Source organism: Cyprinodon tularosa, unplaced genomic scaffold, assembly GCF_016077235.1.
Source record: "Cyprinodon tularosa strain WSP-4 unplaced genomic scaffold, ASM1607723v1 ctg107, whole genome shotgun sequence".
Lineage (NCBI taxonomy): Eukaryota > Metazoa > Chordata > Actinopteri > Cyprinodontiformes > Cyprinodontidae > Cyprinodon > Cyprinodon tularosa.
In genome coordinates, this window is record NW_024037860.1 from 2,381,527 (window position 1) to 2,401,121 (window position 19,595).

Here is a 19,595-nt window from a genome sequence, read left to right on the forward strand (position 1 = left end):
ATTCATTCCTATGTTTTTTGAAGAATTAAGATTGCACTTTGTATGAGAGTGTATTTGTTATAGTAATAAAACTTAAATAATGTAACATCACTTCTATTAAGGGTATTATTACATTTTTTTAACTTTCTCTCTGCATCAAATTCTGATTTTAATCTGCATTACTGAGCAAAGCATTGTGGGATATATCTGCCTCGTCTGAGGCCTTTCTTTTCTTCTCATACACCTCGTTGACACTTTTTCTCTTACGACCCTCTGCCATTTTCATAGAAGCATGGTGAGAAAGTTGAGCTTCAATGACTGTCTGAAACGTATCTCACCACACATTTATGCCTGAAATGCAGAAAAAGATAGCTAACGGCCTTATGTAAACATATCACCAGAATGTTTGACAATTAGAAGGAGCACTTATTTAGATGATCCATCCAGAGATAAAAGATCGCCCCTATACCTTTAAGCTGTGGATCTGCAGCTCCTCCAATGTTACTATAACTGCTCTGAGAAACGGTTCCTTAACCCTGCCCATCTGCTCACCAATGTTCTCTAACAAAAAGCTGAGCCTTTAATCACACCTGTGTTTATCCAAGATTAAATCATACACATGTGAACTCTTTAGTTTTTGATTTATGACCACAATTAATAATACCAGGGGAGAAAGAGTAAGGGGGGGCTGTAGAGAAATGCACAGCATGCATTAAATATGTACAAATTACGAAGTTAAAATGATGTCTAATTTCTCTCCCATCATATACTTGTGCCTTATGGCGTGTGGGTCTATGTTTCCTTCACGTTTCATACAACTGCTGTGGATTTCTTTATTACTTCAGATATGGAGCTTCTAATCACTTAGGTTTGATTGAAGGTATCATGCATTTTATCCAAACATTCACAACATTTTCAAGCTACCTCTGTAGCTACATACTATTCCCACATGTGCAGTTTTTTTGAAGTTTTGCAACTAACCCGGGCAGGTAATTGGGTCCCCATTGAGTTTGCTATCACAAGACAGCAGATGAACACATCCACCATGCATCTAAAACTCTAACTTTCCTCATTTTTATAGTTGTTATCCACTCAGCAAAACTGTGAAAAATGCTGGAAAACTTCAATGAAACAAAGTTTACATTAAAATGTAATGTGACACAGCAAATCTTGCATCGCACATCTGTTTATCTCAGAAATGGCTTACATAGGGGGAAGAAGTAAGAATGACGACAGCAAGCAGATATTGGAATATTTACTGCATCGCTGTTACCTTTAGAAGGTTCCTCTTCTCCTCCTTTATCCAAGTGCCTTTAAGCAGAACTGGCTGCTGATGGAATCATTTTGACATACACAACATTGCAGTGATCTTAGCATCTAATTCTCAAAGCAAAACAGAGGATTATTTTTCATTAAATTACATCTAAAATGTTAGTGGAGGGATATGTTAATTGAAGGTGATTTATATATCTGAGATGATATAATTACAAATGCTTCAACTATGGATGAAAACAATGTGGTCACTTGGGAACACTGCATTTTGAAATAAGAGAACAATAATTCAGCAGGGGATTTCTTTAAGAACAAGAAAACCACAAAATAATACAAAATAAAAATAAAAAATACTTCTGTCTCCAAGCAGCAGTGCATGAAATATTCAGCTCTAAACACACTCTCTGCTAAAACAATGACAAAGCCTCAACTCAGAACAACTAGATCAAATTTAGAGAAGACAATTGTACCGTAAAAATGCAAAAAATATCCACTGGACTTGGTTTTCAAGATTTGAAGACATTTCGCCACCTCTCCAGGAAGCTTTCTCAATTCAAATGTCTGGATCCGCCGTGAGTTGAGTCTTATATGGACAAGGCCTTGTATTGCTTGAAAACATGCAATGGTAACCGATGAATGGGTCGTTTAGTTCCATCGTTAGCCTGTAATATCTGAAACTGTCTATGATTCTAGGGGTCGGTCGTTAAAGGGGGGATTGCCATTAAGGGGGTGGATTGTCTCCTGTAATACCTGAAATCTGTCTGTGATTGTTAAGAGTCGGTCGTTAAGGAGGTATTGTTCACCGGCTGGAGCGGGTAGGTCCCTCGTTCCTCTGTGATGGGGTGGGGGGTTTGGTGATATCTGGAAGGGATCATGTCTATGATTGAATTGTATGTTTTTGGAAGCTGGAATCTGAGTCCACCACCTCTGTTTAAAGTTGTTTTTTCTCTCTTAACGTAGATGGCTTCCTTCATGCCCCTCTCAAACCACCTATTTTCTTTATCCAGAATATGGACATTCTGGTCCTCAAAAGAATGTCCTTTGTCCACAAGGTGTAGGTGTACTGCGGAGTCTTGTCCAGAGGCGGCCGCTCTTCTGTGTCTTCTTCTTTTTGACTCACACCACCCACTGGAACACAAACTCTCAGTCATCAGAACCTTACAACACTGGGCAGAACATGTCCCTACTAAAACAGATGGGAAGCAAAAAGAACAGAAACACATCAAAGATGCTCTCCGAAACTGTGGATATCCAAACTGGGCCTTTATCAAATCAGCAAGGAAATCCAAAAGACAAGCAACAGAAGACAGCGATGGGAAAATTAAACGCAAAAACATCACAATCCCTTATGTTGCTGGAGTGTCTGAAAAGCTCAAGAGGATTTTCTCCAAACACAAGATCCCAGTACATTTCAAGCCAAACCAAACCCTTAAACAGAGGCTAGTGCATCCTAAAGATAAAACCCCCAGACCGAATATGAGCGGAGTGGTATATGCTGTTCAGTGCAGCGAGGAATGCTGTGATCTTTATATTGGCGAAACAAAACAACCTCTCCACAGACGCATGGCCCAACACAGAAGAGCGGCCGCCTCTGGACAAGACTCCGCAGTACACCTACACCTTGTGGACAAAGGACATTCTTTTGAGGACCAGAATGTCCATATTCTGGATAAAGAAAATAGGTGGTTTGAGAGGGGCGTGAAGGAAGCCATCTACGTTAAGAGAGAAAGAACAACTTTAAACAGAGGTGGTGGACTCAGATTCCAGCTTCCAAAAACATACAATTCAATCATAGACATGATCCCTTCCAGATATCACCAAACCCCCCACCGCATCACAGAGGAACCTACCCGCTCCAGCCGGTGAACAATACCTCCTTAACGACCAACCCTTAACAATCCCAGACAGGTTTCAGGTATTACAGGAGACAATCCCCCCTTAATGGCAATCCCCCCTTTAACGACCGACCCCTAGAATCATAGACAGTTTCAGATATTACAGGCTAACGATGGAACTAAACGACCCATTCATCGGTTACCATTGCATGTTTCCAAGCAATACAAGGCCTTGTCCATATAAGACTCAACTCACGGCGGATCCAGACATTTGAATTGAGAAAGCTTCCTGGAGAGGTGGCAAAACGTCTTCAAATCTTGAAAACCAAGTCCAGTGGATATTTTTTGAATTTTTACGGTATGACTATGACCTGGATGACTGAGAACCTTCATCAGCAGAAGACAATTGGTTTACAAAACACCCGCTGTCTTAAAACTCACTGAAGATTGTTTGACTTCTTGAAGGAGGAACAAGTTTTACCTCCCTCCTACAAGCTCAATAAAATAATATAAAGTATAAAAGAGTAATTGTAAAATTATAAAACTATAAAAATAGGTAAAATGAGAAGTGTACATATTTTCATATTAGAAATCTGATCAAATTAGCATATTTACCATACAACAAGCTTTGTGGGTTGAAAACCTAAATCCAACTACAAATCAAACAAGGCTAGAGATCTATGTTAGCATTTAGATTCATTTAATAACAAATTACAATCTGGCTTATTTCAGTTTGATGTCTATAAATATCATCCATAACAGACAACTGTCTTTAAACAATACTGTCACGATGGGGTGGAGGTTTTGAGGACCTAAATGCAGAGACCAGGAGGCTGAGGTGAATCCTGTAGATTTAATGAGTAACTGAGGCAAAACACAACAATACAAAGAAACAAATGACAAGAAAACATCAAGGGAAACTCAAGTGGTGAGCCAGAGATGAGGAAGCAACAAACAACAGCAAGGAACCAGCACCAAGTGACTGGAGAGGTGGAGTATATAAGGGGAACAGAACAAAGGATGGACTAATTAGCTGAATATGGATCAGGTGTGAGTGGAACTCACTAGAGGGAAGCCTAGGGGAAAGGAAACAAGCATAAGGGGGCAACAGAGAGTAACTAAAGACTGCTTGAATATAATGGAAAATAAATCAAGGATCAACAAAGCAGAACAACTGATAACTGAAAACTAATAGATTCACTTTTGTTTTTATTAGTCCACAGAATACTCTCTTGGATAAAGGAACAGAAGAGGCAATGTAGAATTCTGAACAATAATTGGATGAACGGAGCCCTGCAGTGCTTTACATGTTTGTCTCACATTGTGACCTTCCCAGTGACATCTTAATGTGGTCTTCCAGCAACTTGTTTGCAGACTCACCGCCATCTTTTATCTTTTCTCATATATCTTTACTTGCATTACTTACTTACTCCAACTCTATCTATCTATCTATCTATCTATCTATCTATCTATCTATCTATCTATCTATCTATCTATCTATCTATCTATCTATCTATCTATCTATCTATCTATCTATCTATCCATCCATCCATCCATCCATCCATCCATCCATCCATCCATCCATCCATCCATCCATCCATCCATCCATCCATCCATCCATCCATCCATCTAGTAAATGTAGAATAAAACAGTAGTATTGTTCAATAAGTTGCCTACATTTTACATGAAGTTTTAAATGTTTTTTTATCTCATAGTTTTCCATGTCTAGCCAAGTTGATATTGAGGTTGTATAAATTTTTTTTATATTTTTTATAAACCCTATATACATATATATATATATATATATATATATATATATATATATATATATATATATATATATATATATATATATATATATATATATATATATATATATATATATATATATATATATATATATATATATATATATATATATATATATATATATGTATATATATATATATATAAAATCGAATAGAATGAATTACTTCTAACACAGAGGTTTTTTAGTACTTGGTTGTTTCCCCTGATTGCTGTCTTATTTCCCTGACATCTTTGAGAATCTATCAGTGTCCTAACCATGCCTCTTTTTATTCATTCATTCTTTTGACCTTTTAATATATAACTTTGGAGAGTCAATGTCAAGTTACATATAATTATAACGGACATTTGTCAAATAATACATTTAGCAAGTACAATAGGCTGCAGTCACCGTGGTCAGTGGTTCACTTTAAAACATTCATCTCAGTTAATTAAGACAGTGAGAAGATACTTTGATTTACAGAAATAAGACAGAACAAGTTTCCAATTGTCCTAATCTCACTGATGGAAAGGACAGTTATAAACTCCTGGCTTAGTATCAGGTCAAAAACATTGGAATTCATTCCAGTGTTTTTTGAAGAATTAACATTGCACTTTTTATGAGATTGTATTCGTTATAGTAATAAAACTTAAATAACTTAACATCAGTTCTATTAAGGGTATTATTAAAAAAGTTTCACTTTCTCTGTGCATCAAATTCTGAATATTTATGAAGCATTATTACTGTCTGCGTTCATATAAAGGGATTTATTCAGCTATCAGTTTTAAAATGTCTAACATAAGGGTTTTCTATTAGCAGCTCTGCATTAACACCACTGATTAGTTATATGTATTAGTTTCATTATTAAAGGCTAAAGTATGAAAGATTTATAATTACACTCTGGTAGATAAAAATATCTGAACCTTTCTGTCACAACAATGGATCCTAGATATGATACAGTTCAGGATTAATTAAGGGATTATTGAAAGGTTTACCTTTTTTATTTTCTAATCATACTGGAAAATAATATAATTTCAAATTTCTCACTTACTATGGAAAAGGATTAGGGCCACTGGAAAAAAAAAAGTTATCAGATTTTTTAAATTTTATTTCAGTTTAATATGGGATAAAAGTCAGAATTTTGAGATTAAGTCAGAATTCTGACTTTTTTCCCATATTAAACTGAAAAAACATTTAAAAATCAGAAAACGTTTTTATTTTATTTTTTCAGAGTACCTAATTATCTTCCATACACTTACAACTCCAGAACCTATTAGAAAAAGTTTGTATAATTTAACCGATTAATTTATGTTAACACAGCCGGTTAAAGTAGGCTCCATGCTGCCAAATCAATCTTTGAAGTTCAGGTCACGTGATCACTTCACCAACCAATCACGTCGCTATATCGCCGTGACGCACCAGATTCAAAGTTGGGAGCAACGTTTCTGTTTATGTCCTCTTCGCTCATTTCTTTAACCTAGAGGTATCCTACAAACAGCTTCTTCTTCATGTTTTTGCTCGTGTGATAGACGGTAACTTGTGGCTGTGAGGGAATGGAAGGCAAAGTTATCGGAGCCGGACCGTACCGGGCCACGAAGCTGGTGAGTCTGCTGCTGGTTGGAGGAATAACCTAGAGAAGTTTACACTGAAGTCCACCGTCACTTTTATTCTACCAGCGTTTATGTTTAAGTTAGATGAAGAGAAAATTAAAGTTTTGTATCCATGTTGGACACGTGCGTTTTAATGGAGAAACACAACAGGCTGTTTAGTTTTAAGCTAGTTTTTCATAAATGGGTTAAATTACCTTTTAGAAAACAACATTTCCTACAAAGCAAATCATTTTAGCCCAGACAGACAGACTGAATGACTCCCCGGCTAAATTATTCACAACCGATTCACTTCTAATTGTCATTACTGCGTAATAATTCACTGTTTAGGTTATATATTGTTGCCGATTTGCAAACAAAGCTACCTGAGCAACAGGATCACGCTAAAATCTACAATTAATTACAATAAAAAAAAAAAATACTACATTAAAGAAAAACACCCCAAAACAATAGTATACAATGTATTCCCTAATAGGCTGTGAACTTTGATCCTTGTGCTTTTTAGTGAATAATGAACAGTACATTTTAAGGAAATGTTTAGATGTGTTCCTAGTTTACATTTAGTAATACTACAAGAAGACAGAAAAATAAGCATTGAAAAATAACATTTATAACTCTCAATAATATGTTTATGAATGGATAGATAGATAGATAGATAGATTTAATATTACATAGGTATAATAGACATTTCAAGGATCATGAAATCAATCCTTTACTTTCATTATAGCATGGTTTTAGACTGGCCTTAGCTGCATAACATTAATAATAAATCAGCCTAAATACTTAATCAAACTATATTAATATATAGCCTTAAAAAAGTCAGCTGCATAAAACAATGAATGTTACACAATTTTCATTTAGAATGTATAGGGAGAATGTAAATATTGCATTACAGTTTACTGGATTTCAAGCTATATATATATATATATATATATATATATATATATATATATATATATATATATATATATATATATATATATATATATATATATATATGATCATAATCTGGATATGGATGGATGATAGATAGATGGATGGACGGACGGACAGACTGCCTGCCAGTGGTAGTGCTAGTGATCCTGTGTTTCATTATAATAAGTAATAATAATGCTGTTATCACATATCAACGTGCTCTCACTGATATTAAGTTCTGTTAAATCCCTGTTAAAGAAGTCAGTTGGAGATAAGGTTGTGGATGTATGTGATGGATTTTGAGGTAAAGCTCTCATAAAGATAACTTTCTGAATATGAAAGATAGACGGTCTGAGATTCCTCTCCCTATAAGTTTTTAATTCTCTGAATTGATGGCCCTCATTCTTTAATTAGATCCTCATTAAAAGGACCTGATGTGTCACCGGACCTACTGACTGATTTTCTTTTTATTATTCGCTCTAAACCACGACAAAACTCTCTTGACTAAATGAGGAAAGATAACAATATGATTGGTTTTAAGGAGAGCAGAGACAGATGACACCCTCTGTCCCAACCAGGTTAGCTCAGTCATAGACTGGGACAGGTGGACCCAGTATTCAAGGTGAGACAGCCAGTAGGAAAGTTTAAAACGTTTGTTTAAACAAAGAAATAAACAGACAGACCGGAAGTGGAGCTGCTGAGGATCTGCGAGGAGTGGGGCAGGGGACCGGCAAATCTCACACTAATTGTGGGAGAAACACAGGTAAGTGACCACGATCATCTGACAGCTGATGATTATCAGAGTCACTTACCTAATTTAACAGTTCAGTCCAAGTCCTTAAAGGGGCACAATCCAGCCCCTGGACTGTCAACTGACGTGGCGGAGGACTTGCAGGAAACTTTAACTGGTCTCCTCCTTGGAGCCAGGCTTACAGGAATAAAAACTGATCCTCCCCTCGTTCCGAGCCAAAATCCTGAGGACTCCGCAGGGAAGGAACAGTGCACCATCAGGAGACGAGACAGACACAAAACACTCTTTCCACTAGCCGCTCTCCTTAAAAAGAAGCCCCTAACATGTTGAAAATAGTTTTCTCTGCTGTAGAGCAACAAGACCTGCAGACAGATGTACATTATTATTTACCTGTATTGTTTTTTCTCCTATGAGATCCTGGTAGTTTTACCGATCCTCTCAAGTCCAGTATTAAGGCTTTGTTTTGGTTTTGTTTTTTGTTTGAAGCATTTTCTTTGTCTTATATTATTTTTATTTTATTCTTTTGATTCAGACAATTTTTTTAATTAATTTTGAAAAGTCAGTCATTCAAATATGGGATTTTTTTTATAGCTAGTTTAAAATAGCTATATTTATTCAAAGATAATCTTTCTTATGGAATAGTTATGACATTTTTTTAACATATGAACCAAAAAACTATACCACTGCTCTATATCTCATGAGCGGTTTCTCAACTAATTTAGTGCTGCATGGAGAAAGATGTAAACTTTTTCTTTTTTAACATTTGAAGCCTGCTTGTAAGCAGTGACTCTCATTCTTGTTATACATTTTTTATGACATGATATATCACATGTTTGACTTATTCCCTGCCAATAAGCTCGATGCCCCAACGGGCCTTAAATGAGAATTTATTCAGAACAGAATTTCTATAACCATTTCAAAAACACCTTCTGTATCTTTCTACTGCAGTGGAATGAAACCATTAAACTTTTCCGTGGAGGCATGCCATTACGGAGGCACTGGGCAAACTTTCGCTACTACGACAGCACTTTCACTGGTACAGAGGCAGTGGATTATCTTCATGAGCTGCTCAGAAGCAACTACAACTTTGGGCCTGAGGTAACCCGTTACCAGACTCTACAGCTACTCAGGAAGTTCTTTAAGGCCCATGTGATTGAGGACATCAAAGGACGCCACGGGACAGAGGACTTTGAAGACAACAGTCATCTGTACAGGTAACAAAGGCAGAAACAAAACAACATTTGGTGTTGAAATAGTTCTCTTCTTTACCAGTTGGTTTTGCTCAGGTTTTGGTATGGAGAAGCAGAAACTTCGCCCTTTATATTGCACTCAGTGAAATACGTTGAAAATCAAAATTTCAAGCCAATATTGTTATTACACAACAAAAAAATAAAAATTCGCATAAGTCATTTTTTAATTAAAATAAGTGCATTTTTCTTGAATTGAGGAGATAAGTGAAACAGTCTGCCAATGGAACAAGACAATTTACATGTAAAATAAGAAAAAAACAGTTGCATTGTCTTATTTCAAGTGCATATTATCTAATTATCTTATTTTAAGAATAAAAAGACTCAATCCATTGGCAGATCATTTCATTTACCTGTTAAAATTAAGGGTAAGTGCACTTAATCCAAGCAATTTCAACATATTTGCTCATATTTTTTGCAGTGCATAATTCAGGACTAGACCTTGTAACATTCCAAAAATGAGGATATTTTGAGGGCAAACATGAATGTCAATGTAATAACCAGAAACGCCAACTTGCACAAATATATTATAGATATATTGTCAGGGTTAGTTGTGGTTTGAGGACCCAAATGGAGAGGCAGAGAGGCTGAGGAGATCTCTTGGGGTTTAATGGGGCAAAAAGTAAACAAAGGCAGGAATGCAAAAATCCAACTAATAATGAAAAGCAAACCAGAACTATGGAGACATCAAGGGAAAACCAAACACGAGGAGCCAGTGAGAGACGAGGGGAAGACAGCAAAGAAAAGGAACCAACAAAGAGTGTGAGCAGAGGGAGAGCATATACAGGTGCTGGTCATAAAATTAGAATATCATGAAAAAGTAGATTGATTTCAGTAATTCCATTGAAAAAGTGAAACTTGTATATTATATTCATACATTACATACAAACTCATATATTTCAGATGTTTATTTTGTTTAATTTTGATGATTACAAATGACAACAAATGAAAATCTCAAATTCATCATATCAGAAAATTAGAATATTACTGAAGACCAATAAAAACAAAGGATTTATAGAAATGTTGGCCAACTGAAAAGTATGAACATGAAAAGTATGAGCATGTACAGCACTCAGTATTTAGTTGGGCCTCCTTTGGCCTGTATTACTGCAGCAATGCGGCGTGGCATGGAGTCGATCAGTCTGTGGCACTGCTCAGGTGTTATGATAGCCCAGGTTGCTCTAATAGTGGCTTTTAGCTCTTCTGAATTGTTGGGTCTGGTGTATTGCATCTTCTTCTTCACAATACCCCATAGATTTTCTATGGGGTTAAGGTCAGGAGAGTTTGCTGGCCAATTAAGAACAGGGATACCATGGTCCTTCAACCAGGTACTGGTAGCTTTGGCACTGTGTGCAGGTGCCAAGTCCTGTTGGAAAATGAAATCTGCATCTCCAAAAAGTTGGTCAGCTGCAGGAAGCATGAAGTGCTCTAAAACTTCCTGGTATGTGGCTGCGTTGACCCTGGACCTCAGAAAACACAATGGACCAACACCAGCAGATGACATGGCACCCCAAACCATCACTGACTGTGGAAACTTTACACTGGACTTCAAGCAACGTGGATGAAGTGCCTCTCTTCTTTTCCTCCAGACTCTGGGACCTTGATTTCCAAAGGAAATGCAAAATTTACTTTCATCAGAGAACATGACTTTGGACCACTCACCAGCAGTCCAGTCCTGTTTCTCTTTAGCCCAGGCAAGACGCTTCTGACGCTGTCTGTGGTTCAAGAGTGGCTTGACACAAGGAATGCGACAGCAGAAACCAATGTCTTTCATACGTCTGTGTGTGGTGGTTCTTGAAGCACTCACTCCAGCTGCAGTCCACTCTTTGTGAATCTCCCCCACATTTTTGAATGGGTTTTGTTTCACAATCCTCTCCAGGGTGCGGTTATCTCTCTTGCTTGTACACTTTTTTCGACCACATCTTTTCCTTCCCTTCGCCTCTCTATTAATGTGCTTGGACACTGAGCTCTGTGAACAGCCAGCCTCTTTAGCGATGACCTTTTGTGTCTTGCCCTCCTTGTGCAAGGTGTCGATGGTCGTCTTTTGGACAACTGTCAAGTCAGCAGTCTTCCCCATGATTGTGTAGCCTATAGAACTAGACTGAAAGACCATTTAAAGGCTTTTGCAGGTGGTTTGAGTTAATTAGCTGATTAGAGTGTGGCACCAGGGGCCATCAATTTTGAACCTTTTCACAATATTCTAATTTTCTGATATGATGAATTTGAGATTTTCATTTGTTGTCATTTGTAATCATCAAAATTAAACAAAATAAACATCTGAAATATATGAGTTTGTATGTAATGTATGAATATAATATACAAGTTTCACTTTTTAAATGGAATTACTGAAATCAATCTACTTTTTCATGATATTCTAATTTTATGACCAGCACCTGTATAGCTGACAGAGACAAAGGGAGGGTTAACGAGCTGACAAGGAGCAGGTATGAGAGGAGACAACAAGGGAGCCAAGGGGAAAGGAACACACACAAACACACAAGAGGGCAACAGAGAACAACAGAAAAACATGACTAACATAAATCTAGAAATTACAACCAAACTGGAATTAAACCAATAAAACTAGAAAACAAGGAGCAAAGTAAAGAACAACAGAACCAAGACCATGACATATATCAGGATATAGAGATTTTGTGCTTCTAGACCTCACTGAGGGACCGGGTTGGGGGCACGATGTAGTGACATACGATGTTGTGTTTAAAGTCTTCGCATAATTTAGCGTGTCAACCCGGCCGTGGTGTTCCCACAGTATGCTGATCAGAGCCGAGGCGATTTTAACGAGGGTCGCTTAGCTCCCTGACGGGTAGACACACGTCAGAGAGCTACTCCCACTTCCACTTAAAGCTGATTGTTCCCGGCTTTAAACTGTTTTTTCGGGCCAGTTAGAAAGGGCTATTAAGAGAAATATTATGATAAATTACATAGTGGTCTTGCTATCGGAGAGCGGTCAACATCCGGTCAAATGGAAGAATTAAACTAAGAACAATGGGACCAGATGAGCATTATATGACGAAGGTGAAGAAATTAGAACCAAACCACAAGAGCTGATCGAATAAAATTATGTTTAGCTAGTGGTGAAGAAGGGAGACTAATGAACCAAAATGAGTTTACATAAAAGATGCATAAGTAAAGGAGATAAACAGAGTTAATAATTCTAAAAGGAATTAACTAAGGAACCAAACAAAAAACACCAACTAATAGAGAAAGACATTACCAAAAATAAACAGAAAAGGGAAAATTAACTAATTAGGCAGGACAAAGAACATAACAATAAGAAAATGGTCAAAATACAACCAATCAACCTTAAAGTCTTAGGGAAGTCATATTTAAATTTCAAATCATTCTGGCTTAAACATGTATATAAATGTACTCTTTATCAGACCATATTGTCCCAAAAGTTAGAAAATTTCTATTTAAAAAAAAATCCTGTCTTAAAATCTGTGGAGGTTTTTTCGTTATTGTATGCAGGCCAGTTAGTTATACGCCAGCCTGCTGTACACCTAAATTCTGCCATTCATATATCATTCATATATCAACGGTCATCTGTCAATACATAATAATAATCATCTCAGGTTCATGACAGGAGCACTAACAGGTGCTTGTTAATAAGTTTTCACCTCAAAAAGTTCAATCATTTCAGTAGTTCCCACATGATACAGACTTCTCTACTGATGACAAGCTAATTAAATGAGGTTTTGTTCTTGCTCTTCTACAACCTCTTACCAGAAATAACAACAAAGCTACTGGGAAGAAGAAATCATTCTTTTTTTGCTTTTTTTATTTCATACAAAAAGATCTTGACTCCATCTTGACAGTGCAGCTCTTATTGTTTTTTCTTTCATCCTGCTGAAGTGCTGTCATCTTCCCCTTCAGGTTCCCCACAATGTCTCCCCTCAAGTCCCTTCCAACAAGACCTTCATGGAGAGACGGCAGCGATCTGCCCAGACTCATCCGCTGGGATGACTATGAGGAACTGCCTCAGAGAGAAAACGTTGCACCTCAGAAGTCTGCATTACTGGTGAGAAAAGGCCCTGAGGGTTTCAGTAGCTGCTCTGTCTTTATTGAACCAGTGTAAATATGGAAATTTAATATGAAGTGAACTTTTTACTGTTTCAATATCCTGTACATACAGAAAGAAATGGAAATATACACTAGAGTGGAAGAGAGGCTGAATTTATTAAAATATTTCAAGCTTCGCTGTTAGTATTCCTCTCTCCAAGGCTTTTGTCTGTGTCCTGTACAACATTGTCAGGATGAAGGTAGTTTCTGTTATTCAGCTGCCCAGAACATGGATTAGAAAATTAGATGAAATATTCTAACGCCTTTCTGTAAAGGCAACTATTCAGGGCTATACTCTCATTCTAATTAAAAAAGGGAATTGTACTAGAAGTGAGATATCCTCTGTAAATATATAATCTTACTGAATTGCTGTCACGCTTGGTATTACTCTTCTCTTCTTTTCATGTATTCCTTTTAACAAGACTTCAGACTTGTGGAATAAAAGACACAGTGTTGCTATTGGAGATGTGGATGAATGCAAGCTGATACGTAGGAGGGAAGTGACTTCTAAACAAGTGGACCACATCTGGAAATCAATGACTATTACACAGTACGTTCTTATTTCACACAACTTGTACAACTAAAACATTTTCTGGTTTTATTGTTGTTTGACTTTCTTTTTTAATGCTTAATCTGTTTTTTTTCTTGTTTTGTTTTTTGAAGTTTGCAGAAAACTCTGGGCTTGAAGACTTTGGATGGAGTTTTAAACCCAGCACATGTGAACGGCAGGCACATTGTTCACAATATCTTCAATGTTAATAAAGCAGGTGTAGTTGTGCTGGAGAACCGAGCTGGTATGATACTGGGTGTTCCCTTTCAGGTTGATTGAAATATTTTCTATCGATTTTCTATAAAAGAGCTTAATTTTTGTTTTTTAATATTTAGAGGACATGCCATATTGGGTGATCTCAGCTATGAGGTGCCTTGCAAAATGTAAGTATTCATTAAATCCTCATCTGCTTTAGGAGGACTGTGCTGCTTTTAGTTGTAGGACTGTTTATGTCAAACCTGTAACATAGTAATGTTGAGTCTGGGAAGTTTTCAAATTTTTCAATATTTGATAAGAATTCAAAGTATTTTTGCAATTCAACAAACCACATTGCAGCTTTAATGTTTAAAGATTAAAGTATTTGATTCTAAATCAGACATTCTCAGTAGTTCAGACTTTGTAAAGGAGTTGGCTTCAGTTATTTTTGGATCCATTTTAAAAAGAAAATGCAGAAAGGAAAATTATAAGTTGGTAATTATAGCAAGTATGTAGAGTTGAAGGTGACAAAATTAAATAAATAAAGGTAAATGTATTATGAAAAAAGTAAATTTATCATTGAATAGTTAACGGTACTATTTATTGACCTGATTTGCATTTTACAATTAAATAGAGTGTGAAATTATGAAATGTAAAAATATTTAAATTAATAAGCTGTTACATATTAATTCTTACTTTTAAATTATGATATTAAATGATAATAGACATTTTTTAAAGTAAATTGGTGGAAATGTAGCTCTGTTTTTATTTATTTCATGGTATCTGCAAAGCAGACACATCATGAAGTCATTCGAACTCTCAGCTTCACCCATCAAACTCTATGGGCGGGACAAGTCTGTAGAACCCCTGACATCTGATTGGTTGCTTTCACTGAGTGCGACATGAAAACTTCTTCATGGTTTACTTTGTCTCTAAAGCCAATATTTTGCGCTGAAAAAGGAAACAACTTTAAAAACTTGTTTCATTTCATAGAAACTGATGCGTCTGTATAGGGGTGTAAATAATAATCCTTTTGTATCGATGCATCGATCCAACAGCTGACGATCCGATGCATCGACATGTCCGCAAGAGTGTCAATTCATGTTTTTTTTTTTCCTTCGGTCTTTTTTATCCATTTGCTTCTGGACTTGATTCTGACTCCCATGCTTCGGTGGCGCTAAACCTATTTTGCCTTCTTACCTCGGTTTAGGTTTGTTGATGCAAGGCCTTTCAGACTGTATAACACAGAGGCATTATTATTTTTCAGTGAATGAGGTTTTCATAGGCCTAGGTGGAGTACAACTTTACTACTTCTGGTATTTGCTGTTGTTTCTCAAATAAAATGCATAAAGATATTACAGCTTTCACTGATTTATTTCAAATTTGAAATATTCTATAGCCTGAGTGGTAAAAAAAACACACAAAAAAACAATTAATCGAATCGTATCGTGGTCTAAACTTGAGAATTGAAAATAATCAAATCGTTGGGTCAGGAAATTGATACTGAATCGTATCGCCATGATGGGTGTGATTTACACCCCTACGTCTGTATCCCTAGTTTGTTCAGACAAATCTGAGTTCACCACAGACGTTGCTGTGGTCCAGCATGGTCGGGGCTGCCACAGACCTCAGACAGAGCTTATATTAGCCCCGCCTTGACTATTCTCTCATTAACTTGTTAAAGCCCAAACTAGGAACTTAGAGGCTGAGGCTGTTCACTTGCTGTGTAGCTAGTTAATGTAAAATGTTTATGAAGTTATTTCCACCTTTTCCAGACACTGAATTCAGCTTAAAAAAAACAGGATGAAGCCGTCTTATCTTGTTTAGTTGGAAGCACCCAGTCAGAAGTCAGAGTGCCTAGAAGCAGAATTAGTCCTGCCTAAAATTTATAGTAAATTTAAATGTTTAATTTGGCATGTACTTATTTCATGGCATATCTATTTGGTTAAGTTTCCATAAACAATCTGTTTTTTTTGTGTGAAATATAGTACTTAAACGTAATGTAGATATACATCATGTACTTGGTCCAAAATGTTCATCTTCATTCAAGAAATTTTGTCAAGATATCTGTCTTGTTTCATGGACAGATAATTTTACTTGTTTTGAATGCAGTTTCCCTCAGATTTAGTCTTTTTATCTTTTTTAGACATCTTTTTTATGAACTCTTGTATCTTTTCTGCAGTAACTAAAAACAAAAAGGCCAAATTATCAAACAAATATTCCCACCTTTTTTGACCAATTTCTTAATTTATACGAGTTTCCCCTCATAATAAAATCCTCAATTACTACCCGCTGTAAGACAAGGGGCATACATATTTTTTGATACATATTATCTGTAAATAATAACAGTGAATAAGTTGTACTTCATCCATACAGTCTTTATTTAGGTATTTTCTGTGTTTCTCCTTCAGGGCCTGATGGAAATGATGCCAAACAGCCACTATACCCAGGTTTTGAGAGAGATGTTTTGAGAACAGTCGCAGATTATTATCAGAGACTAAAAGAGCCCTTGCTGACCTTCCATCTATATGAGGTCTTTGTCAACATCCTCAGTGAGTACTTCACATTGCGGACCCTCTACAATATTTGGCCTCAAGGACAGATAAACTTCAGCCATGTTAATGTAGTCATTGTCCGCCTCAGACAGCAGGAATCTTCTCTTTATATATGCAGGCTTGTTACAAGAGCAGGAGAACGCCACTGAAGCTCTTCAGGTCAGCTGCCTGCTGCTGCCGCCGCCCAACCGGAGACAGCTCCAGCTGCTGTTGCGCCTCATGGCTCGGGTCTGCCACAATCCTCACCTGCCTCCACTTAATGACGCCATTGCTACTCGAACACTGGTACCATTTCCTGCTTTTTCCCATAACATTAAATCGTATAGATTTTCTGTTTGGCTAATTTTAGAACAAAAGCTTCAAGTCACTGAAATCCAATAAGGGCCCAGTCGTTACACTGCAAAAAATAGAAATCTCAATAAGTTATTTTTTCTTAAAATAAGTGTGTTTTTCCTTGATTTGAGGAGGTAAGTAAGACACTTTGCCAATGGAACAAGACAATTTCCTTTTAAAATAAGAAAAAACTATTTTATCCTCTTATTTCAAGTAAATATTATCTAACTATCTTATTTTAAGAGTAAAAATACTCATTCCATTGGCAAATCATCTTATTTATCTACTCAAATTAAGGCTAAATATACTTAATTTAAGCCATTTTTTACTTATTTCTGGATTGTTTTTGCAGTGTAACTACACTCACTTTTTTAATTACTATTAGTTGAGAAATATATGCAGCGTCATTTTTTAAAAGCTTTTAAAACTAAGTTTATTTTGTTTACTTCAGGTTGAGCGGATTAGATTAGAACTTTTTAATAACCTCGTTCACCCAAATTATACACTCACCTGGCCACTTTATTAGGTACCCCATGCTAGTAACTGGTTCTCTGTAAACCCTAGAGATGGTTGTGCGTGAAAATCCCAGTAGATCAGCAGTTTCTGAAATACTCAGACCAGCCCTTCTGGCACCAACAATCATGCCACGTTCAAAGTCACTCAAATCACCTTTCTTCCCCATACTGATGCTCGATTTGAACTGCAGGAGATTGTCTTGACCATGTCTACATGCCTAAATGCACTGAGTTGCCGCCATGTGATTGGCTGCTTAGAAATTAAGTGTTAACGAGCAGTTGGACAGGTGTACCTAATAAAGTGGCCGATGAGTGTATCTATATTCTTTATCTCCAGACAAAAATTCACATTACCCCTTAAATGGGGAGGCATATTTAAAATATATTCGACTTTTATTATTTATTATCTTTCTTGAATGATCCAGGCTAAATTGACAAGTTAAATTTTTTATTTTTTTTTAATAAGTCCTTTATTTTTCATTTACGGTTTGTATCCCACAGGATACATAACCTGTTTGGGGTAAAACAAAACAAAAAAAAGCTCCATATCTTTGTAATATTTTATGTATCAACTTGTAAAACATTCTAAATGCTTTAGGATGCTTGATAATGTTGGCAGATTTTCTGATAATGTGGAAGGATGTCCTCCCCCAGACAGTCAGATAGATGCTGCCAATTAGATATATGGCCATTTCCACATTGCAGGCCTATTGTTGGGGTGGCAATATTTCTATTTTTTTTTATAACCAGCACTCCGTCATTTGATTTTTCTTCGTTGGACAAGCAGCACGATTTTTCAACAGACCAGCATTTCAACAGGCATGGCCGTAGAAACATCTTAGTGACATTACGGCCAGCAATCTTCAGGACACCAGAATGTGTGTCTGCTGGTCTTTTTTGCTCCCAGACGCGTGGCTTATGCACGGCTACGTGTAATTTAACCCCCCCTTTGCACAAATGCGTTGTGCATGTGCTTACCCATTGCTTCCTGATCCGCCTCCCTGTAATCCTAATTTTTTATTTCCATTAATCATTCATTAGCATTCCTTTCCTCTTGATGCACACTGGGCTTTTGCTGCTCCTGAAACAAACTCTACTCTTAGCCACCTATGAGTGTGTTCTGACATTACCCACAAATCAAGATGACGACACTTTACTTACCTACTTTGTTTGACAAAACCTGTGCCTGCCTCTGTCTTCACTACTATAAGGAACAGAAGCGGTTAATCCTCAGGTATCGCTTTATACTGATTTTGTACTTGGATCAAATTACGCCTGGGTGTTCTCTTGGTTATGGGCATGTACAGTTGGCTATCTGTTAGGTTTGCACGCACAGTCCTGCACAACGAGCAAAGTTCTTCAACCACGAATGTAAAAGTATCACCTGAACTCTTTACAATGTGTGTTATACCATTTTTATCATACATCTCCAGTCATAATAGCAATAATCATTGTTATTGGGTTGGGCTTTACGCAGCTTTTTTCAAGCTGTGAAATACTTTGTCTTGCTGCTGTCTCAACAGTGCTCTCATGTCGAGATGGCAGCATTATAGTAGTCATTGTGGGGGTATTTCATTGGTCGTAGTAGGAGCATAATGTTGTGAAGGGTTTTCATAGAAGGGTATTATCTTAAAGGAATAGTACACCCAAAACATGATTAGCCTTCATTTTCTACTCACCTCCATGATGAACAACACTCTGGAGTACTTTTTTGATATCTCAAATGCATCTGGAGATCTGGGAGGCTTCTTGCTGTCTGCTGACATTCAAATAATGGAGGTCCATGGCGCCCGAGACAGAAAGGTCCATAAAAGTCCACAAAAACGTGTCAATATTCCTCCATACTGCTCGTCCAATGTAATCCAAGTGTCCTGAGTGGGTAGCATCCAGAATTTACTCGAAACGAAGTCATTTAGAATGTTTTTAGAGCATAAACAGTAGTGTATAGGATTTCCTAATAGCGCCCCCATGCGCGCTC

The 19,595-nt window shown here is 36.8% G+C and overlaps 1 protein-coding gene across 1 annotated transcript in view; it reads left to right on the forward strand.

Annotated features, from left to right (window-relative positions):
- Positions 1–6,280: 6,280 nt before the first annotated feature.
- depdc1b (DEP domain containing 1B) overlaps positions 6,281–19,595 on the forward strand; it is a 31,392-nt gene continuing 18,077 nt past the window's right edge. The window contains exons 1-8 of the mRNA XM_038289172.1: positions 6,281–6,473; positions 9,094–9,359; positions 13,284–13,428; positions 13,892–14,019; positions 14,133–14,263; positions 14,355–14,402; positions 16,626–16,766; positions 16,888–17,054. Of these exons, the coding sequence (XP_038145100.1) occupies positions 6,426–6,473; positions 9,094–9,359; positions 13,284–13,428; positions 13,892–14,019; positions 14,133–14,263; positions 14,355–14,402; positions 16,626–16,766; positions 16,888–17,054 (1,074 nt within the window). The 5' untranslated portion in view covers positions 6,281–6,425. The remainder of the gene's footprint in view (positions 6,474–9,093; positions 9,360–13,283; positions 13,429–13,891; positions 14,020–14,132; positions 14,264–14,354; positions 14,403–16,625; positions 16,767–16,887; positions 17,055–19,595) is intronic.